Source organism: Grampus griseus (assembly GCF_964374135.1).
Source record: "Grampus griseus genome assembly, chromosome: 2".
Classification (NCBI taxonomy): Eukaryota; Metazoa; Chordata; class Mammalia; order Artiodactyla; family Delphinidae; genus Grampus; species Grampus griseus.
Genome location: NC_139018.1, coordinates 164812042 through 164834411, shown reverse-complemented (window position 1 = coordinate 164834411; position 22370 = coordinate 164812042). Strand labels below are relative to the sequence as shown.

At 42.0% G+C, this 22370-nt stretch overlaps 1 protein-coding gene across 1 annotated transcript; it reads right to left on the bottom strand.

Annotated features, from left to right (window-relative positions):
* Nucleotides 1–12320: 12320 nt before the first annotated feature.
* Nucleotides 12321–15433, bottom strand: OTUD1 (OTU deubiquitinase 1; the record flags this gene model as incomplete). The annotated part of the gene is made up of 1 exon (XM_082649169.1): nucleotides 12321–15433. One exon carries the CDS (start codon nucleotides 15431–15433, stop codon nucleotides 13979–13981), a length of 1455 nt encoding a protein of 484 aa, XP_082505295.1. The 3' UTR covers nucleotides 12321–13978.
* Between the last annotated feature and the right edge of the window lie 6937 nt (nucleotides 15434–22370).

The window sequence follows — 22370 nt, the reverse complement described above, 5'->3', positions numbered from 1 at the left end:
AGGCCATATACAATAGTGAAATGGAGTAAAACAGGAAGTGATGACTTGAGTATTTATTGCTTTTGTATTTTATACAGTGGATTTAAGTTTATATAATGCAATTTAAAATAATGCCTGAGTTTAACAACCACTTCACCAAGTTCCAGAAAACCGGACAAGCAGCTCTCATGAGCCACTAAAAGCGGATTCCCACACACCCCCGCTATCTTGTTTGTCTCTCTCCTTGGGTATGTTTTTGTTTTTTTCTCTGAAATTTTAAGTCAAATACATTATGTCTTTTTGTTTTCTTTTTTCTTTATCAAGACGAATAAGGAATTTAATCATGTGAATAATTCTGGCTACATACCATGGAGATTATTTTTATATAACTTTTTTAAAATAAATTAATTAATTTATTTTTGGCTGCATTGGGTCTTCTTTGCTGCACACGGGCTTTCTCTAGTTGCAGCAAGCGGAGGCTACTCTTTGTTGCAGTGCGTGGGCTTCTCATTGCTGTGGCTTCTCTTGTTACAGAGCACAGGCTCTAGGCGCGTGGGCTTCAGTAGCTGTGGCACGCGGGCTTCAGTAGTTGTGGCTCGTGGGCTCTAGAGCGCAAGCTCAGTAGTTGTGGTGCAGGGGCTTAGTTGCTCCATGGCATGTGGGATCTTCCTGGACCAGGGCTCGAACCCATGTCCCCTGCATTGGCAGGCAGATTCTTAACCACTGAGCCACCAGGGATGTCCCCATGGAGATTTTTAAATATTATTTTTTCCATCTATTTTGTAAATAGTCTGTTGTTTGTATTATTGACCAGATACTATATAGGAACCTTTGTGGGTTTCGTCTTTTGTTTGCTTGTTTATTTCCATCAGGTTGTGTTTTCTTTAAACTTACTAATTTCTAATTTTCCCGCAGTGTGATTTGAGAATGTCGCCTATATAATCTCAGCTCTTAAAGCTCATTCAGATTTTACTGTTGTGAAATATTTTTGTTAGTAATAAGAATAATAAAAGTTATAATTTATAGAGTAGATCCCAGAAACATGTACCCTTTAATCTTCTCAAGAATCTGATATAATAGTGTCTTAACTCAGAATACCTATGAAACAAAGCTGAATAAAACCCTCTTTGCAATGCTTTGTGGACGAGTACAACCCCAGGGCAGCAAGGGGAGGGAATGAGGAACAAGGGAGGAAGGAAATCTCCCAAGACAGCTACACGGTCACCCAGGACATCTCCAAGGTGAGTATGTGGAACCAGTGCACCTCAGAATAGTCCACTGAGGAGGAAGAAGAGAGAGAGGGTTTGGTCTGTGGAGCTTGTCGTTCTACCTTCTAATGTCAAAGTTCACCCTAAGCAGGCATTAACACCCTGCGGTAGATTGTTTGCAAGAATGGTCACAGTAATTCCTCCCATTCCTGACTGCATGGCCCTTCGAAATGTGAATGCACAGAAATTCCTAACAAGAGGAATTTTTGTAAAGCAATTATACTCCAATAAAGATGTTAAAAAAAAAAAAAAGAGGAGGAATTTATTTCTCCAGCCCTTGAACCTTGGTTTGGTCATGTGACTTTGGCCAAGGGGACATTAGCAAACATGACGTTGAACAGAAAACTTGAAAAGCGCTTGAGCATCCGGGCTTGCCCTCTCTTACTGCTGGGAACTTCTGCCACCATGAACATGACCCTGGGCTGATCTGCTGGGTGATGAGACATTCACGGAATTGTCTCAGCTGACACTGACCCACCTGCCAGACATGTGGGTGAAGCCCCCCCACCCGGCAAGACCAGTCAGCCTGCCAACCAACAGACCTGTGACTCCATTCTACACCAGACAGTCCCAGATGAGCCCAGACTAAAAGGACGGCCCGATCATCCTTAGAATTGTGAGAAATGTGTTTATTGTTTAAAAGCATTAAGTTTGGGGCTTTGTAGCAAAAGCCAACTGATGGACTATACCACACTTCCAGATTGGGTTACCTAGCCCGGTAAGTAGGTGCTGGAGAAGCCAGGTCCTCTGACCTATGTTTCAGTGTTTCCTTGGAGTCCAGAAGAAGTTGTATTAGACTTCTGGGGCTCCAATCCAATGTCACTAAAACGACTACAACTCCCACCATGCTGGGTGCCATGCTGAAGCCACACTGCAGAGGAGGTGAAGGCAGCCAGTGGTGCAAGGAGACGAGGTGATGGGTGAAATATCCAAAGAGCAAGGACCAAAGTCCAAGTGTGGAGGTAGGGCCAGGCAATATGGGGGAGTGCATAAGCTGTACAGACAGCTGCTTTTATCCTGCGTGAAATAAGACTCAATTTGTAAGTTATGAAAACTAACTTGAAACAGCTTAAGGGGAAAAGGTTAATTTATTACAAGGATGCAGGAAGGCAGTGGGGCCTTCGAAAGGGGTCAATGTCAGAAAATGAAAATCTCAGGACTCTCTCTCCATATATCACCCAGATCTCTCTGCACACTTACTTCATGCTTCTCTCTTTCTGCAAACTCCCTACTTTCTCTGCTCTTCCAGGACTCTGTGGAAGAGATTACACATATGGTCCCCTAAATTCAAAGGTTACTATTCCAGGCCCACAGATGTGCCAAATTTCCAAATGAAAGAAACTGAGTCTGGCTGCAATCAGACGTGCACACCTAGGTAGAATCAGCCATGAAAGCGGGGCAGAAGTCTTGCCAGTGGTTGATTCCAATGGACAAGGGCAAAGGGAAGTTTCCAGAGAAAGGGGGTGAGAACTGAGCAACCCAAAATGTGTCAACCATATTCACCCAATTTAAAAGGTGAAGACATCAACCAAAGTTCGGGGAGAATAAGGAACTCTCTCCCTGTCTAAAGTCGCACTCATTTCCAGTGGCAAGGTCTTAATACAAATCTGATCTCAAATCCCAAACCCTTTCACTTCTAGCAGAATTATCCCACGGGATCTTACCAAAACATATCTAAGATATTTGTATTTTCAATAATTAGCGTGTTTAATTCTATAACAAGAAACACAAAATTATATCTTAAGCCAAGATACATCAAGGAAAATCACTCCCTGAAAAGGGAAACCTTGTACACTGCTGGTGGGACTGTAAATTGGTGCAGCCACTATGGAGAACAGTATGGAGGTTCCTTTAAAAACTAAAAATAGAAATAGCACATGATCTAGCTATTCCACACCTGGGTATATGTCCAAAGCACATGAGAACACTAACTTGAAAAGATACATGCACTCTAATGCTCATAGCAGCATTATTTACAATAGCCAAGATATGGAAGCAAACTAAGTGTCCATCAACAGATGAATGGGTAAAGAAGATGTGGTATAACAATGGAATATTACTGAGTCATAAAAAGAATAAAATACTGCCATTTGTAGCAACATGGATGGACCTAGACAGTATTATGCTAAGTGAAGTAAGTCAGACAAAGACAAATACTCTATGTTATCACTTATATGTGGAATCTGAAAAATAAATCTAGTGAATATAACAAAACAGAAATAGATTCACGGATACAGGAAACAAACTAGTGGTTACCAGTGAGGAGGGGGAAGAGGGGAGAAGTGAGATAGGCGTATGGAATTAAGAGACACAATGGAATATTACCCATAAAAAAGAATGAAATAATGCCATTTGTGGCAACGTGGATGGACCTAGAGAATATCATACTAAGTGAAATAAGACAGAGAAAGACAAATATTATATGATACCACTTATATGTGGAATCTAAAAAATAATACAAATGAATCTATGTACAAAACAGAAACAGACTCACAGACACAGAAAACAAACGTATGGTTACCATAGGGAATGTGAGGAGGGATAAATTAGGAGTATGGGATTAACAGATACAAACTATTATACATAAAATAGATAAGCAACAAGGATTTACTGTATAACACAGGGAACTATATTCAATATCTTGTAATAACTTATAATGGTAAATAATCTGAAAAAAATATACATACAGCCAAATCACTTCGCTGTACACCTGAAACTAACACAACGTTGTAAATCAACTATATTTCAATAAAACAAAAAAAACAGCACTGAGCTAGAATCTGTGACATAGAGCTTGCAAGAATCTTTAATATACTGAATTTACTCTGTAATTTTTATTATTGACATATTTTTTAATCAAATAGTTTAGTAGTTTAAAATGGAAAACAACTGTCCCTGCTACAACCCTCCCACTCCCCAGAGGTAACTAGTTTCGCTCTTTTAACTTTATTCTGTTATTTGCCTCTATATTTTATTTTCTCTGTGTGTGTGTATTTATATTTATTTATTTATTGTTATTGGAGTATAGTTGCTTTACACTGCTGTGTAAGTTTCTGCTGTAAAGTAAATTGAATCATCCATACATATACATATATCCCCTCTTTTTCGGATTTCCTTCCCATTTAAGTCACCACAGAGTATGGAGTTCCCTGTGCTATACAATAGGTTCTCATTTGTTATTTATTTTATACATAGTAGTGTATATATGTCAATCCCAATCTTTCATTTCATCCCCTGCCCCCTTTTTCCCTTGGTATCCACATATTTGTTCACTATGTTTGTGTCTCTATTTCTGCTTTGCAAGATCATCTGTACCATAAGATCTGTAACATTTTTCTAGATTCCACATATATGCGTTAAAATACGATATTTGTTTTTCTCTTTCTGACATACTTCACTCTGTATGACCATCTCTAGGTATAATGACACAATTGCAAATGACACAATTTCGTTCCTTTTTATGGCTGAGTAATATTCCATTGTATATATGTACCACATCTTCTTTATCCACTCTCTGTCGATGAACATTTAGGTGGCTTCCATGTCCTGGCTATTGTAAATAGTGCTACAGTGAACATTGTGGTGCATGTATCTTTTTGAATTATGGTTTTCTCTGGGTATATGCCTAGGAGTGGGATTCCTGGGTCATATGGTAGTTCTATTTTTAGTTTTTTTTTTTTTTTTTTTTTGGCGGTACGCGGGCCTCTCACTGTTGTGGCCTCTCCCCTTGCGGAGCACAGGCTCCGGACGCGCAGGCCCAGCAGCCATGGCTCACGGGCCCAGCCGCTCCGCGGCATGTGGGATCCTCCCAGACTGGGGTATGAACCCGTGTCCCCTGCATCGGCAGGCAGACTCTCAACCACTGCGCCACCAGGGAAGCCCTATTAATTCTACTTTTATATCTTTGTAATGCAAAACAAGTTAATGCCTATTTTATTCACTTTATTCCCAGATACTTCAATATTATAATTTTCTTCTTAAAGAATTTTCTTCTTAATTTCTTTTTATTACAACAGCTTAGCTTAACTGTTAAAATTATGCTGTCTATTCCTGTAGGGTCAAGCTGTTTTCTAAATCAGTATAGCCGTCTCTTTACAAATTGCCACAATTCTGAGTAGCAGTGACATCTGCCAACAGTCAATCAATAAAACGAAAAAGTAATGAAAAATCTGTCAGAGAACTATCTTCTATGGAAAAGTTCAACATACATCTTAAGTCTCTCTCTTCATTGTCCTGGAATTCTGTATAAGCTGGAATTACTGAGGAATTCTGTATATACCTGGAATTACTGGGGTGTCTGTCTTAGGCACCTATTGTTTACAGAGACATGAGCATTGTTTAAAGTAAAAGGCATAATTGTTTACTCCCCCAGGTTTGCACTTTTCAACAAGATGGCAAAGACAGTGAAATGACAGCCAAGAATTTCCTGTGTTCTACTTCTTTCATTCCTATTACATCACCAGTATAGCTCAAATTTCACTGCAAGAAACAAAAAGCGTGAATGTTTCCTGTTTGTCATTAGAACTGAAAGCCTTATTTGAGTTTATTTCACACATTGGCTGCACAGGTGTTCTGTGACACATTGGTATAAATTCCCTCCACAATTACCTATTTTGCACACCACTTTGTTGTACCTTGATAAGCTAAGAAATGCAACCACACAGTCCATTGCTAAAATTATTCAGAGAACTTCTAATCCAAGTGGAACATTCGTTTAGACTCAATCATTACTTCAAGCAAAATCACTGAGACTGCCTCTCTACATATTGCCAACCTACTTGACATCAACGCTTCCTAAAATCATTCCAATTCAAAGTATAAAAGGCTGGGAGGCAGTAGGGCAGGGAGTGGGAAGAGAGGGAGAGGGTTCTACTTTAACTGCTTCAAAATATAAAATGCACATACACCACTGGACTTTTTTCAAATTGTCATTGTCTATTTGAAAACAAACTTATGGTAACCAAAGGGGAAAGGTGAGGGGAGGGATAAATTGGAAGTTTGGGAGTAACACATACCCAGTACTATATATAAAATAGATAATCAACAAGGACCTACTGTCTAGCACAGGGAACTCTACTCAATATTCTGTAATAACCTATATGAGAGAAGATTCTTATATGGGAGAAGAATCTGAAAAAGAATGGATATAAGCATAACTGCACTTGATCTTAGCCAAAAGGCCGAGAAGCGATGTATAACTGAATCCCTCTGCTGTATGCCTGAAACTAACACAGCATTGTAAATCACCTATACTCTAATATAAAATAAAAATTAATTTAAAAAATTGTCATTCTATTGTCTATTGTCAAAAATTGTCTAAATTCTATTTGTCAGCATACTAATGCAAGGTGCCTACTGAATCTGTTCAACCATTCTAATCAGTATGAGGAAAAAATTTTACTTTCAAGGAAAGGGAAGGCCAGGATGAGGAAGACTAACTTATTTACACAATGCAGACATGATATACATTTATTAAAGAAGTATTAGAGAGAGGCAATTTTTTTAAATTCTTATTTGTACTAGACCTATGTGTACTGTGATTTGGAGTCTTCGATGAAGACCTGATATTTGAATTACTTCATCATTAGCACATCTTGGTGGACTGGAAAACTAAATACAAAAATGCATAGCATGGTAACTAGACTAATCATGGTGATCATTTTGAAAGGTATAGAAATATTAAATCACTATGTTGTGCACCAGTAACTAATATAGTGTTGTAGGTCAATTGTACTTCAAAAACAAACAAACAAACAAACTCACAGAGAAGGTGATCAGATTTGTGGTTACCAGAGGTCAGGGATCAGGGGAGGAGGAATTGGATGAAGACAAAGGGTACAAAATTCCAGTTATAACTTAGTAGTAGGGATGTAATGTACAACATGATAAATATAATTAACACTGCTGTATGTTATACATGTAAGTTGTTGAGAGGAAATCCTAAGAGCTCTCATCACAGGGGAAAGAATTATTTTTTCTATTTCTTTAATTTTGTATCTGTCAGATGAAGGATGTTCACTAAACTTACTGTGGTAATCATTTCACGATGTATGTAAGTCAAATCATTATGTCGTACACCTTAAAGTTATACAAGGCTGTATGTCAATTATATCTCAATAAAACTGGAAGACAAAAAAGAATCACAAAAATTCAAGACATTTGACTATTTAAAAAGTTAAAACTTTGATATATTTTTTAAAAACACCATTAGGAAACATAAACACTATCGATAAAAATGCATAAGCAAAAGGAAGACAATGGCAGGTACTTGCTATAAAGGATTCCATATGCCAGAGATGGAGCAAAATACTAACCAGGCAATGACAAGTCAACTCCAATTTTGAGGATTAGGACAACTAACCCATGTTGTTTTGTTTTGTTTTTTTGTTTTAATGTGCCACTGCACACATTCACAAGTCCCTTAATCAGACAAATTCAGCATGTCCAGGATACCACTAAAGAATGCAAAGAAGATGACAAGGGCAAAAAGCTCTCTGGTTGACCAAAAACTAAAGCTTAAGCACATTACTCATAGCAGAGCATCCTGGTCGCAAATGAGAAACCCATATCCTATTATCTTAGAGTCACTTCTGACAAGCATGTTTGATCATGTCTCTAATTCAACATAGGAAATTATGATGGAGAATTAAGGCTGGAAAGAGATAGTGGTGAGAGGAACAATCAGAAAGTGAGGGAGGAGACAGGAAAGAATAAAACACAAAGATAAAAGTCCCAACTCTCTGAGAGCCTTTAAAGTACAAAGGGACTGTCACATCTCAGCAATCTGCCAAGGCTTCACGGCCATTGACCCATGCCATCATGAGGCCCCTCAGTCATTAAGGGAAGATTAAACTGTATTGTTATTTTACAAAGGCAAATAAGTGTACCATAGATTCCTTTTTAAAAAAATATTGAGTATATATGGTATACTGCTATAAAGTGAATAGTGGTTTTTTAAATTTATTTATTTTATTTATTTTTGGCTGCACTGGGTCTTTGTTGCTGCACCCAGGCTTTTCTCTAGTTGCGGCGAGCAGGGGCTACTCTTTGCTGCGGTGTGCAGGCTTCTCATTGTGGTGGCTTCTCTTGTTGCAGAGCTCAGGCTCTAGGCACATGGGCTCTAGAGCGCAGGCTCAGTAGTTGTAGCGCACGGGCTTAGTTGCTCCGCGGCACGTAGAATCTTCCCGGACTAGGGCTCGAACCCGTGTTCCCTGCATTGACAGGTGGATTCTTAACCACTGCGCCACCAGGGAAGCCCCATAGATTACTTTTTAAAGAATTTTATCAAAAGCAGTCTTTCTATTTTTTATTTTACACATAAATGGACTGTTCAATTATTTAGAAAATTCACTTGTGAGAAAGCAGCCTAGGTAACGTTTTACTACGAATAATCTGATGACCGTGAACTCTCTGAACATTACTCATAGAATAATCGCCACTGGCCTAATTTACAGCAGGAAGAAATACACTGATTTTTCTCCCAATAGATCTGTTTTGATCTGATTCATGCTACTTGCCCAGGCCCCATACCAATGGCATAAGCACGGAGCCAGGACTACTGAACACAACAGTCCTAAAGCATGCTTGAAATCTGTGCGACATTTCTTCCCCAACCGAGCCACAGAAAGAAAACATAGCAAAACTAGGAATTGCTGTAGACTGGACTTGGGTTGGATGTTACCCCTAAAGCAAGTCAGAGCAACTCCCTTTGGATATGGCAACACCTTCAAAATCACTTCAAATTAGTGAAGTTCTACTTTTTTTTTTTCCCCCCGGTACTCGGGCCTCTCACTGTTGTGGCCTCTCCCGTTGCGGAGCACAGGCTCCGGACGCACAGGCTCAGCAGCCATGGCTCACGGGCCCAGCCGCTCCGCGGCATGAGGGATCTTCCCGGACCGGGGCATGAACCCGCGTCCCCTGCATCGGCAGGTGGACTCCTAACCACTGCGCCACCAGGGAAGCCCTGAAGTCCTACTTTTAAATAATCTTTCTGAGCTGAGGCCTCAAGATTTGGAAGATGACACAAAGATAAAATCAATAAATTCTAATTTTTGGTTTCAAAACCTTTTTTTCCCCATTATAGAATTCAATACTTTAATACCCTTTTTATGATACTACTTCAGATTAAAATGCTCAGAATTACTTTGGCAGTGATGATTCCCAGTAATTGTAGGGTCAAATCATCTTTATTTAATTTTCACATCCACCAACTAAATATTCCCAAGCTCATACTTCCCTTCAGTTTCTTCCTTCAGGGGCTTCCCTGGTGGCGCAGTGGTCAAGAACCCACCTGCCAATGCAGGGAACACGGGTTCGAGCCCTGGTCCAGGAAGATTCCACATGAAATAGAGCAACTAAGCCCGTGCACCACAACTACTGAGCCTGTGCCCTAGAGCCCATGAGCCACAACTACTGAGCCCGTGTGCCACAACTACTGAAGCCCACGTGCCTAGAGCCCATGGTCCCCAACAAGAGAAGCCACCACAATGAGAAGCCCACGCACTGCAACGAAGTGTAGCCCCCACTTGCCGGAACCAGAGAAAAGCCCGCATGCAGCAACAAAAACCCAATGCAGCCAAAAATAAAATAAATAAATTTATATTAAAAAAAAAGATATGGCCCATTCAATAAAAGGTATGCAAAGTTAAACAATAATGAGATGCCTCATTTTTTAAAAAAAATTTCTTCATTCAGTGAGTATTTACTGAACATTTACTCTGCTAGGTACTGGGTTGGAAACCAGGAAACTCATGAGGGAACATAATAGAGCCCATGCCCATTGCACTTAGTACATTTGGGGAATGAAACTGAATGAAATGCCAGCTAGTTTCTCAGTGCCTCTTTGAGATAGTTATAGACACTCTAGGGATGTCAAAAGAAATAAACACTAAAAAAAGAGTGGATATATGTATAACTGATTCACTTTGCTGTACACCTGAAACTAACACATTGTAAATCAACTATACGCCAATAAAAATTTAAAAATAAATAAATAATAAGGTCTGGACTTATGATCTCATGTGACAAATACCTTAAATTTGAATACGTTACACATTTGAAGTATACACTCTTGAATTATTCCACTACATTTACCTACATATGAATTTATCCGATGTCCAAAGGTCTGAAATCTATTTTTATTCTCAATGCTCTTCCTTCATTTGAGCACATTGAATAGCACGGTAAAATTTTAGAGTTTAAACTTTCTCATCTCTTTGGGAAAGAGGAAAAACCCATAAAGTAGTGAGATTATCTCGATCCCTTTTTTTTTTTCAGTACAAAAATTATGACGAAAACATTGCAGTATAAGACTATATTTACCCAAGCTGAAGATAACCGATTCTGATGCTCAAAGGATGCTAATGCATTTCCTCTCCTCTATAAAATGTGGCTTCTGAGAAAAGGCTTTGTGCCTAATGAAATGTTACTACATAAAGCGCCCTCATGCAGCTTATCAATAGTGGTTTACTAAGTTCAATTAAAAAATGCTACCATGAGTCTGTTTTAGCTTAAGAGAAAAATGTGAGTGCAAAATGAACAAGAGGATCAAGGAATTGGGCTTTAGGTTTTCACCAAAATCCTGACCTACTAGGCCATTTTAGTTTTTAAATGACAGTAATAAAAAAAAAAAATCACACTAAATAGTTATTTGTCTCATAGTTTTTATCTAGGTACCCCTTTAATAAAAGTTTAAATTACTAGTATGATTTTCATACTACTTTACCAGAAAACACAATTGGACTTACTTATAGATTCTATACTCCCCCATCATAATTTATGGGGGAGTAAACTCTAAAGAAACTTTAGCTCACAGCATCAACTGCTTCCTTCACACGGTTTTGAGCCTCTTAGCTGCTACATGAGTAACTGAAGGAATGAACTGTTTAATAAATCTGTCTGCTAAAAGGAAATCAGAGTCAACCACATTTCCACACCTTCCACTGTTCAAGTCCTCGGTGATCCAGAACTGCTACTACTAACGAAAAAAACTGGTATGGCAGTAGAAAATAAACATGTAGCACAGAGAGTGACGAATATTACATTTCTTCCAAACAACGACGACAATGAAAAACTATAGAAAGAGGATGAGAAAAACATAAACCTTTCAGGCAAGACAACCAAAGTAACATGGTGCCACGTAATACAATCTTGGGACCCACCGAGTTCTGTTTAAACGTATCACCCTCCTTGGGAATCTAAATCAAGGACTTGGGATCCTAATTTGAAAATGAAACAGAACAACACAGAGGAAACTGTTTCCTCAAAATAGTAATGGGCTTACAGATGCCTTTTAGGAACTTATACCTAATTAAGTCTATTCATTCCTTCTGTAAACTTTAAGCATCCCCAAATTTTATATGTCTCTAAATAAGGTGGAGAAAAGGGGGAAAACAACATTTAGCTGCGTAATTCAAATAAAAGTATTTCTTTCTTCCCAAGTTACATAATTAGAGAAGCCATGAAGCAAACCTTATCTTACCTAAAAACCAGAGATTCATGATAAGGTAACGTTTAAACCTTTGACCAATTGCCTTTCCTTGATAACCAACGGGATCCTTCCACTCGTCCTTGTTTATTTATGGCCGCGTTGGGTCTTCGTTGCCGCGCGCAGGCTTTCTCTAGGTGCGGCGAGCGGGGGCTATTCTTCGTTGTGGTGCACGGGCTTCTCATTGCGGTGGCTTCTCTTGTTGCAGAGCACGGGCTCTAGGCGCGTGGGCTTCAGTAGTTGTGGCTCACGGGCTTAGCTGCTCTGCGGCATGTGAGATCTTCCCGGACCAGGGCTCAAACCCGTGTTCCCTGCATTGGCAAGCGGATTCTTAATCACAGCGCCACCAGGGAAGTCCCTCCATTGGTCCTTGACCATCCTTCCACAGTCAAGCAAGGAACTCAAAGTCAGTTGTCTATTACCATGACATCAACTGAAAACTAAAAAATCCAAACTAGCTGTGCATATCCTGCAACAGGCATACCAGCACTATGTATACAGACACTACCAGCATTATGTATACAGACATGCTTCTCAACTAAATCCGATAACACATCTTAAAATTAATGCATTCCCTTGATCTCAAAAGGCCAGACTGGATAAAAGTTAGGCCACTGCTTTGTTTACTCTTTAAAACATTAAAATCTGTGCTGACAGTGAGTGGCACACAAAACTATACTTAGACATTGTGCTGGTTAACACAATACTTGCATTTCCCTGTTCATTAGCCATTGGTACATCTATAGTCTTGGATAGGAATTAAAAATGAGAAATAATGAGAGCAATTTCCTGAGTTACTCCACCTTTAAATTACATTTCATTAATACTTATCCTCTGAAATTACTGGTTGTCCTATCCTGTTTACGTGAGAACTTAAGAAACCTCTCATAATTCTGACATCTTTACACATGAAAAAAAATTGTATACATGTAAGAAAGGTTCCTATAGATATCACTTTATCATTTAAAAATCACTTTAGCCAAAAAGACGTAAAAGTAAAATTACACATTTTATTCATTCATTCCATCAGCTGAGAATTGCTCAATTGTACAAATACGATATTGTACAAAAAAATCACAAAATGTTACAAAATAAAAAAGTACAAACTGCATTACTTAATAAATACGACTAAAAGTAGTTAAAGTGGAAATGAGATAGGTTTTAGGTTGGAAACATTGTTTGACCCAGCAAACCATACAAGCTCTTGTATACAGACATTTTTATTTGTACATAATACAGGGCAATCCTATTTTGCCTTGTGAAAGAATTTAAAAGGAATAGACTATGAAGACAGTATTCTTCTGCTGGAAAATAACTGCCAAGGTTGGTTGGGGGCATTTATGCCATTAGTTTTTCAATCTCTCGGGTGAATCCAAGAGGCTGTATATAAAGCAGGAGGCTTATCTCGTCACAAAGTCTTCTATCACATTAAAATTATTTTTTCAACAAAATGACAAATATAAATAAAAACAATTGAGAGCACCAGACAATCTACTCTAAACCTCAACCAGAGTACAGAATAATCACTCTGCCATCAGCAAATATCAGACTTTCATTCAAGTAAGAGCTGGTACTATTCTTTAAAAAAAAAAAAATTCTTCCCATAACCTCCCCTTAAGTATTTTCTCTTTAAAAGGTTGACCATTTCTAGAAAAATAATGATTTTCCAAACAACAAATCTGTTTCATCAAAACGGAACGGGCCAATCATCTGGTAATATGAATGCATCAATATCCATTTTAAATAATTACTTAGGAACTGTAAAATTCAAATTCAACAACAAAAAATACTAAATCACAAACTCTGTCCAAAATAATAAACTTCATATAAAGCACTTCTCTGGATTTATGCCGGAAAGCTGTGTGTCAAAATGGAACACATCATAGATGAAGATACACCAATTGTTAAAAATGTTGTGCAAAAATACATTCTTATAGAAAATAGATTACCAGGAATGAACAAAATTTACACTGTGAGAAACCAGCTTGCAAATTAAGTAGTGCCAACTTTATACAGCAAATGATAAATAGCAGTAGGATCACCCAAAGCTATCATGAAACATCACTTAGGTGCCCAGCAACCTTCAGCTCTGAGGAGGAAACATTCAAAAAAATGATTAAGGCATTACACCTACAGTAAATCTACTTGAAAGTTTAAAAGTGCTATTACCCTGATTAGAGTTCATGTAATTCTCCAAACACAAATTAGGTCTGCAATTTTCCCAGGGTGGAGGGGTTCAGACACTTCAAGAGCATGCGTTTTGTTCAATATACATTTTGGATAGGGATATGGCCATGGACTTGGCGAGTTCTTCGTCGCGTTTTCTTTGCACTTGAGTCTGCCTGCACCAAGTGTCATACTCCGGATTCGGATAGGAGTGATCAAACACCGCGTCGTAATGTCCGTTACTGAGCCAACTGAGCCAAATGCTAGGCCTTAGGGAATCCTCTGGGCCCAAATAGTGAATCATGGTAGACACCGTGGGGCTCTCCAGCCTCCCACCAGTAGTTAGATGTATATTCACGTTCAGCATCTGCCCCATGGCCAGAAGTTCAGGGTACCCGGCCCACGCCCCGTCCTGAGCAGCGGCGATGATAAACTCCCCCACGTCGCCCTCAATCAGGGGGCTAAAGTGATCGAGGTGGTCGGCGATGTAGTGCACCGTCTGCTCCCGCAGCTCCCGGTGCAGGCTCTGGTCCCCGTACACCGCCTTGCTGACCGCTCGGTAGAGGCAGTTGCCGTCGGGAATGATGTGAAATCGGTACTTGCTCCTCTGCCGCAGGTACTTGTCCTGTCTCTCCACCTCGGCCAGGTACAGGGCCAGCTTCTCATCCTTGGGATCCGACCTGGAGACGATCGCCGCCTCGGCCGCGCCACCCGGGACCGCCTCGCCGCTTCGCGCCGGAGGCGCCTCGGCCTCCGGGTCGGGCCGCCGCGCCTCGTCGGCGCTGGGAGGAGGGTGGACGCGGTCGCCGGCCCTGTCCCAGCCCCGGAGGCTCCTCTCCGCAGGGCGCTCCTCGGCCCACGGGCCGGGGCCGGCTTCCGGGCTCTCCGGGGGCGGCGCGGGGCCGCGGTGCTTGGCGGCGACCAGGGCCTGGCGGTGCTCGCTCAGTCGGAAGTTTCTTTCGGGCCCCTCGCGGGCCGCGTCCACGCCGGCGGGCTCGGGGCCGTCGGGCCTCAGCAGCTCCTCCAGGAGCCAGGCCGAGGAGCCCCGCCGCGGGGGGACCGGGGCGCCGGATGGCGGAGCCAGCAGGAGGCAGCGGCCGCGCGGGGCGGCGGGCGCCGCGGCGCCGGACTCCGGGCCGCGCAGCAGGAGCCGGTCGGCGCCCAGGGCCCGCACGGTGATCTGAGCCGTGGACGTGTAGTGCGGCGGCAGCGGCGGCTTGCAGGACCCGCCGGGCGGCCCGGCGGCGGCGGCCGAGGCGGGGGCGGCGGCCCCAGACACCATCTCGAAGCAGGAGGAGAAGGCGGGCATCTTGGCGGCGGGGGCGGCGGCGGCTTCGCGGGGCTCGGCGGCCGCGGCCGGCTGGCACTCACCGGTATCGGGCTCCGGCGCGCCGCCGGCGGGTCCCGGGGGCTGCAGCGATACCTTGAACTGGGCGGCGGCGGCGGCGGCTGCGGCGGGCGGAGCGGGGGCTGCGGCCGTGGGACCAGGGCCCCCGGCTGGGTAGTGGGTGCAGACGCTACTGTAGAGCTGCATGTCCCTGCCCGCCGCTCGGCCCCTTATAGGCGCGCCGAGCCCCGGTGAGGGGACACACCCTCCGGGCCCGGGAGAGGGGGCCGGCCGAGCGCGGTGACCCAGTGCCCCGAGAATAGCAATGACCGAAGGGCCGCCGGCGCGTCAGGAGCCGCATATAGCGCCCGGGGCCCCGCCAAATTCCTGCTGCGCCACAGCACGCGGTGGGGGCGGGGAGGGGACGCGCGCTCGACCCCTGCCGGCGCGCTCGGCCCGCAGACCCGGAACGCGTGCGCCCGCTGCAGCTGCTCCGGCCCGCGGCGGCCGCCGGGGACTCTCGGAGGAAGCCGCCCGCCCTGCTGGAGCACGTCCCACCGGCTAGGGGCAGCGCGCGGCTCGCTGAGGGGCCAGGAGGCGGGGCCGCGGTTGTTTACCTCAGGCCGCGCGGCCGCGTCACGTGCCCCCGCTGGAATGCGCGGCTCGTCGCGTCGCCCCATTCAACCGCCGGGGTTCGTCCTGCCCCTCCGGCTCGCCCCGCCCTGTTCGGCGACGTCATGGGCGTGGCCCGCGGCGCGGGCGCGCGGGCGGGCGAGCGAGGAGGCTCGGAGCTCTCTGTACGGTCAAGGGGATCTTTGCCGCTGCCCCACCTCAGCCGCAGTTTTAGACGCCGCACTTTTCTGGGCTGCTGCAGCGGTCGTGGCGGGATGGGCACTTCTTGGGGCGGGCTAGAATGCTGAAAGGGCACGTTTTGGAAGAAGCTTCCGGGTTCGGTATGGAGAAGGGAGAGCTGCTCTGAAACCTGCACGGCCTCTGCCTGGTCACAGCACCACTGCCGTCTTTTTCATTCAGTCCCTTGGGTTGTATTGTTAACGTAGCGTGACGCCTCCCTTTCTCCCCAGCACCTTGCTGCCCTGCTAAACCGAAACCAACTTTTCTGCAGCCCTAACCCGTGACGACGAGCAAATACAAGACGGGCGAAATACCAAATGCCTAACCGAGCCTTTTGAAACTAGGGGCAGCTGCTAACCATGGGTCAGAGGCGAAGTAGAGAGGGTCGTGATGCATCGCGAATGTGTTGAAATTGAATAGAATTTTGAACATAGGTCTACCCAATTGTGTTAGTTGTCCCTGTTTGTAAAGGAAAGCCGTAATACGCACATGATCAACCGTGTACTGACTGTATAGTAGTAGGCAGCTCTTGCTATATTCTGAGCTTTGATCACATGCTAAACTAACAGGCCCTAAACGTTCAAAGGGAACCTAGGAAGCTGTCCCACCGTTTTACTGATGAGGAAATAGCTTACGTTGTGGCATACGCCTCCCCCGACCCTTCCGCTGAAACGTAAATTCCATGAATGGAAGACTTAGTCTTGGAAACCAAAGGTTTGTTAGAGTCACGAACCCCAGCACAGAGCCTGGCACGTAGTTGGAACTAATTAATATTTACTGAATGAATGAATTAATGGAAGAGGAGTTCCCAAGACACTGGAGAAGCCAGAATTACGATCCCGGTCTCCTGACCTCAGCCAGGGCTTTTAATTTGCTGTGGTGGGTGTGACTGCAGGATCCCAGCAGCGTTTGCTCGGGTCACATGAACCTGTTAGGCAAATCAACTCAGAAGGAAAAACAACCACTTAAAAGTCTAACCGTCTTTTCAGCTTCTGGTGACACCCCATTGGGAGCTTGTAGACCCCACTGGCTAACTAGAAAAGGGAAATTACTTAGATTTCATCACTGCAAATCCTAAAGCAAGAATGTGTTTTGAACAGACTGGAGTAAACACAGGGGGGAAAAAAGAAAACAAGACTAGGTACACAGAAGACAGGCTAGGTCTGATGTACCAAATTAGGAATGTCAAAAAAAATTCAATTGAGTAAATTTGACGATCTGATTGGCTTTATTAAGAGATTCGGGCTTAATTCCATCAGGCAACATCCCATCCAGCAGCTAGAAGGGTGCTTCCACCTGTTGTAGAAAATGGAAATTATTTTTTATAGGAAGAAGGGTGGGGTAAGGGCGTTATTAGCAAAAAAGAAGAAAATTATTTTTAGGTCAGGACTTTGGTGTGGGGTGGCGGCGTGTGAGTGTTTTATGATGCAGACTGCTTCTTCCTCTGGGGAATGGAGAAGGCCTACGTGACAGGTGAGCTCAATGGTGCCAATCAGAATAATTCCAAACCGGTTAAGATTACATTTTTAAAAAAATTTTCATAGCTATTTATTTTTTAATTAATTCATTTTGGAGTATAGTTAAGTTACAATGTTGTGTTAGTTTCAGGTGTACAGCAAAGGGATTCAGATATATAGATAAATATAGATAGATACATACATACATAGATATACTTTTTCAGATTTTTTTCCCATATATGATTAAGATTACATTTCAGCAGAAGGTTGAAACTGCAATTAAGTCTTGGTTTGTTGTTGTGGGACCCTTTTTGGGCCTATTCTTTATTTATTTTTTAAAACAGGAACAAATATCAACAAAGATGTGAGGATTCAAAACTTTAATATACGTGAAGCCTCTTTTTTGAATTTTTCTGTTTAGTCTGTGTGGGGATGGTAGACTATACCTCAATGCATATTCACTGTGAGAGTGAGTGTCCACTCTGTATCTTGGTCTGGAAAATCTTCCTAGAGGAGATGGTACTTCAAGAGACTCAAAGCAGGGATGATTGCCAGTCTTGGAAATGGGAGTTGTTTTCTGCCCTTGGAGCGTAAGAGAAGGCAAGGCCTGCAAGTGATAGCAAAGAGATTAGGGTATGAAAGAGGGGGAGGCAAGTTCAGTTCCTTGAAGTGCTATCTGAAAAGAATTCCTAGTGATTGTCTTCTGGAAAATCATCTGTCTAGCATATTTCGGTGCCATGCAGAAAACTGGCAGAAGTTTAGAAAAATAGGCTTCTTGAATAGGCTAGAAAAAACAGAAAATTTCAGCAACTAGCCACCAAAAGTTAGCAACAAGACAATCAATAGGTTAAAACAAAACAAAAAGGACAAGGCATTTAATCAATGAATATTTATTGAGCACCAGCTTTGCTCCCAGCATGGTGCCAATTACAGGGAATTCAGACACAGATTCTGTCCTGCAGCCCAGGCAGCAGAAACCTAACCACTAAAGGCATCTTTGTAAAATAGGACCCAATCCCAGCATGTTTTTTGAAGATACGTACATGTATGTATGTATCTTAGCTGCATTCCTTTAAAGAAAAAAAATTCCTAACCTCTTCCCCTCCTACCAAAATAAAACTTTTAAAAATGCAAACAATTTGGACTTCCCTGGCAGTCCAGTGGTTAAGATCCCAGGCTTCCACTGCAGGGGGCACAGATTCGATCCCTTGGTTGGGGAACTAAAAATCCTGCTTGCCGCATAGTGTGGCCAAAAAAAAAAAAAAGCTAACATTCATTCATTTAGTCACCCATTAAATCATCATTTATTTACAAACCTAATATGAAAAATCATCTTGAAAAAGAATAAAGTTGGAAGACTCGTGCTTCCCAATTCCAGGACTTACTACAAAGCTACAGTCATCAAGACCATGTGGTACTGGCATAAAGGTAAACATATAGATTGGTGGAATAGAACTGAGAGTCCAGAAATAAAGCCATATGTGTATGATCAATTGTCTTTGACTGGGTGCCAAGACAATTAAATGGGAGAAAGAATAGTTTTTTCAACAAATGGTGCTGGGACAACTGGGTATCTACATACAAAAGAATGAAGCTGGACCTTCAAAAAATTAACTTAAAATGGATCAAAAATAAGAGCTAAGATTATCAAATCCGTAGGAGAAATTTGAGGCAGAAATCTCGGTGCGCGTGGATCAGGCAATTGTTCTTAGAGTGACACCAAAAAAGACAAACAACAAAAGAAAAAACTAGTAAGTTGGCCTTCATCAAAACTGAAAATTTTGTGCTTCAGAGGACACCATAAAGTGAAAAGACAAACTGAAGAATGGGAAACTATATTTACAAGTCATATATCTGATAAGGGACTTTGAAATAAAAGAATGTATTAAAAAGTCTTATAATTCAATAGTAGAAACACAAACAACCCAGCTTTTAAATGGACGCATGATTTGTATAGACATTCCTCCAAAGAAGATATACAAACAGCCAATAAGCACATGAAAAAATACTCAACTTTGTTAGTCGCTAGGGAAATGCAAATCAAAACCTACAGTGAGATCTACCTCATACCCACTAGGACGACTGAAATAAAAAAAGACAGACACGGGCTTCCCTGGTGGCGCAGTGGTTGAGAGTCCGCCTGCCGATGCAGGGGATGCGGGTTCGTGCCCTGGTCCGGGAAGATCCCACATGCTGTGGAGCGGCTGGGTCCGTGAGCCATGGCTGCTGAGCCTGCGCGTCCGGAGCCTGTGCTCCGCAACGGGAGAGGCCACAGCAGTGAGGGGCCCGCGTACCGCAAAAAAAAAAAAAAAAAAAAAAAAAAAGACAGACAATAGCAAGTGTTGGTGAAAATGTGGAGAAAATAGAACCCTTATACATTGCTTGTAGAATTTTAAAATGGAACTTTGAAAGCAATTTGAAAAACAATTTGGTGATTCTTCAAAAGTTTACACATAGAATTACCATATGATCTGGTAATTACACTGCTAGGCATATAACCAAGAGATATGAAAATGTATGTCCACACAAAAATGTATATATCAGTGTTCATAGTAGCATTATTCATAATTGCCAAAAAGTGGAAACAACCCAGTTTTCCATCAACTAATGAATGGGTAAACAAAATGTGGTATATCCACACAATGAAATACTATGCAGCCATAAAAAGAATGAAGTACTGATACATGCTGCAACATGGGTGAACCTTGAAAACATTAGTGTAAGTGAAGGAAACCAGACACAAAAGGCCACATGTTGTATAATTTCATTTGTATGAAGTGTCCAGAATAGGCAAATCTATAGAGATAGGAAATAGATTAGTAGTTGCCAGGAACTGGGGAGAAGGGGGAACAGGGAGTCACTACCAATGGGAATGGATTTCTTTTTGGAGTGATGAAAATGTTTAAAATTAGATTATGGTGATGATTGCACAACTCTGTGAGTACGCTAGAAACCACTAAACTGAACATTTTTATTTTTTTATTTATTTTTATTTTTGGCTGCTTTTGGTCTTTGTTGCTGCATGGGCTCTAGGCGCACGGGCTTCAGTAGTTGTGGCGTACAGGCTTAGTTGCTCCATGGCATGTGGGATCTTCCCAGATAAAGGATCGAACCCACGTCCCCTGCATTGGCAGGCGGATTCTTAACCACTGCCCAAACAGGGAAGTCCTGAACATTTTTAAAAGAGGAATTTTATGGCATATGAATTACATCTAAATGAAGCTGTCTTTGAAAGAAAAAACCTACTATGAGCAAAGTACTGTGCTAAGTGCTTGATATAAAAAGATGATTATGTATTATTCATAAATGTCTCAGCAGCAACACTTACTCTGTGACATTATTTCCTAAATCATGGGCATCTTATGTATCTTAATGATTTTTCTAACAAATGCACAGTACTCTATATAGCACTTAAGTATAATTGTTATATGATATAAAGGAGTTGAAACTTACTGAAACCAAATCATTTATGCCCAAGTGAAAGGGATATTTGAAGAGCTGGGCTACTGAAATGCTACTTGAATTTATAATTTTGTTTTTTCTTGAGCTTTTTATGTAGTCATCATGATATAAAAAATGATTTTATATTCTTTTCAATAAACATTTAATGAGCACTAATATGCATAAAGCATATGGGAATATGTCCCAGTTTAACCATATATAGAACCAACCAAACTTAAAATATATAATATGTGTGGGAAAGATTCCAAAAAGTGCCTGAGACACATCAGGCCCTCAGTAAATTTTCTCTGAATATTGTCAAATCAAATGGAACATAAGGAATAAAGGCAAGCAACTTGGGAAGTATTGTGTAGGTTGATATATATTCATGCTATTGAACTGACAATTTAAAGTGAACAAATAAATAAAGGGCACCACCTCATGAAAACACCACAATATTCTTTCTCTAGCATATTTCCACTGCTGACATGTCGCTGGCTGGAAGTGAAATTTTCGGGAAGAAGGGAAAGCTCCTTTCAATTATTTAAACCTTATGGCTCTTCTGAAATTATATTAGTATCGCTGAAAATCCTATTATCTAAAGATCTTATAACTCCAGCAAATGTAAATCAATTGATGATAACTAGATCAGGTAATCAAGAAGTTTTTGCTTTTTGTAGGAAAAAAAATAGAACGAAGAATGGAGAAAAAGCCAGAGAGTATACATAATCATTGACTCCTATATTTAGACTTGGAAAATGTGCAGATCCTTTTGATAAATAGCCCACAGTTCCACTGGTGATTAGAATATGGTTCAAGTCGCTACCTATGCAATGGCATTTTTCATCTTGTGGATTCAGTGGACTATTGAGAGAAAGGAAGTCAGAGCTGTCATTCGCGTAGAGGTTCAGATCACATCATTTGCACAGAATCATCAGTTCCCACACACAGTGTTTGAATCATTCCAGCACGAAGGGGAGAAGCCCCACACCTGAGTTGTTTCCTGAATTCCGTTCATCAGATTTGGGATTACGTTAGGAAAGGGGTAGTTAGACCAGACACGGTTTGTTCCGTGCTCTGTTGCCTGCTTCTGGTTGCCTTAACCAGTATAATGATGAGATCTACTAATGATAACTAGTCCTGCTAGTTGCAGAGGGAGAATGAGAAATATAGCCTTTGGTCAATGATATGGTTTGAATGTTCGTATCCCCCCAGAATTCATTCGTGGAAATCCCTGCAAAGAAGATGGTATTAGGAAGTAGGGGATTGAAAAGTGCTTAAATCACAAGGGTAGAGAGCTCAGCAATGGGCTAAGTGTTTATAAAAGAGGCCCCAGAGGTCCCTAACGCCTCTCACCTTGTGAGGACAAAAGATTATCTGCAACCCAGAAGAGG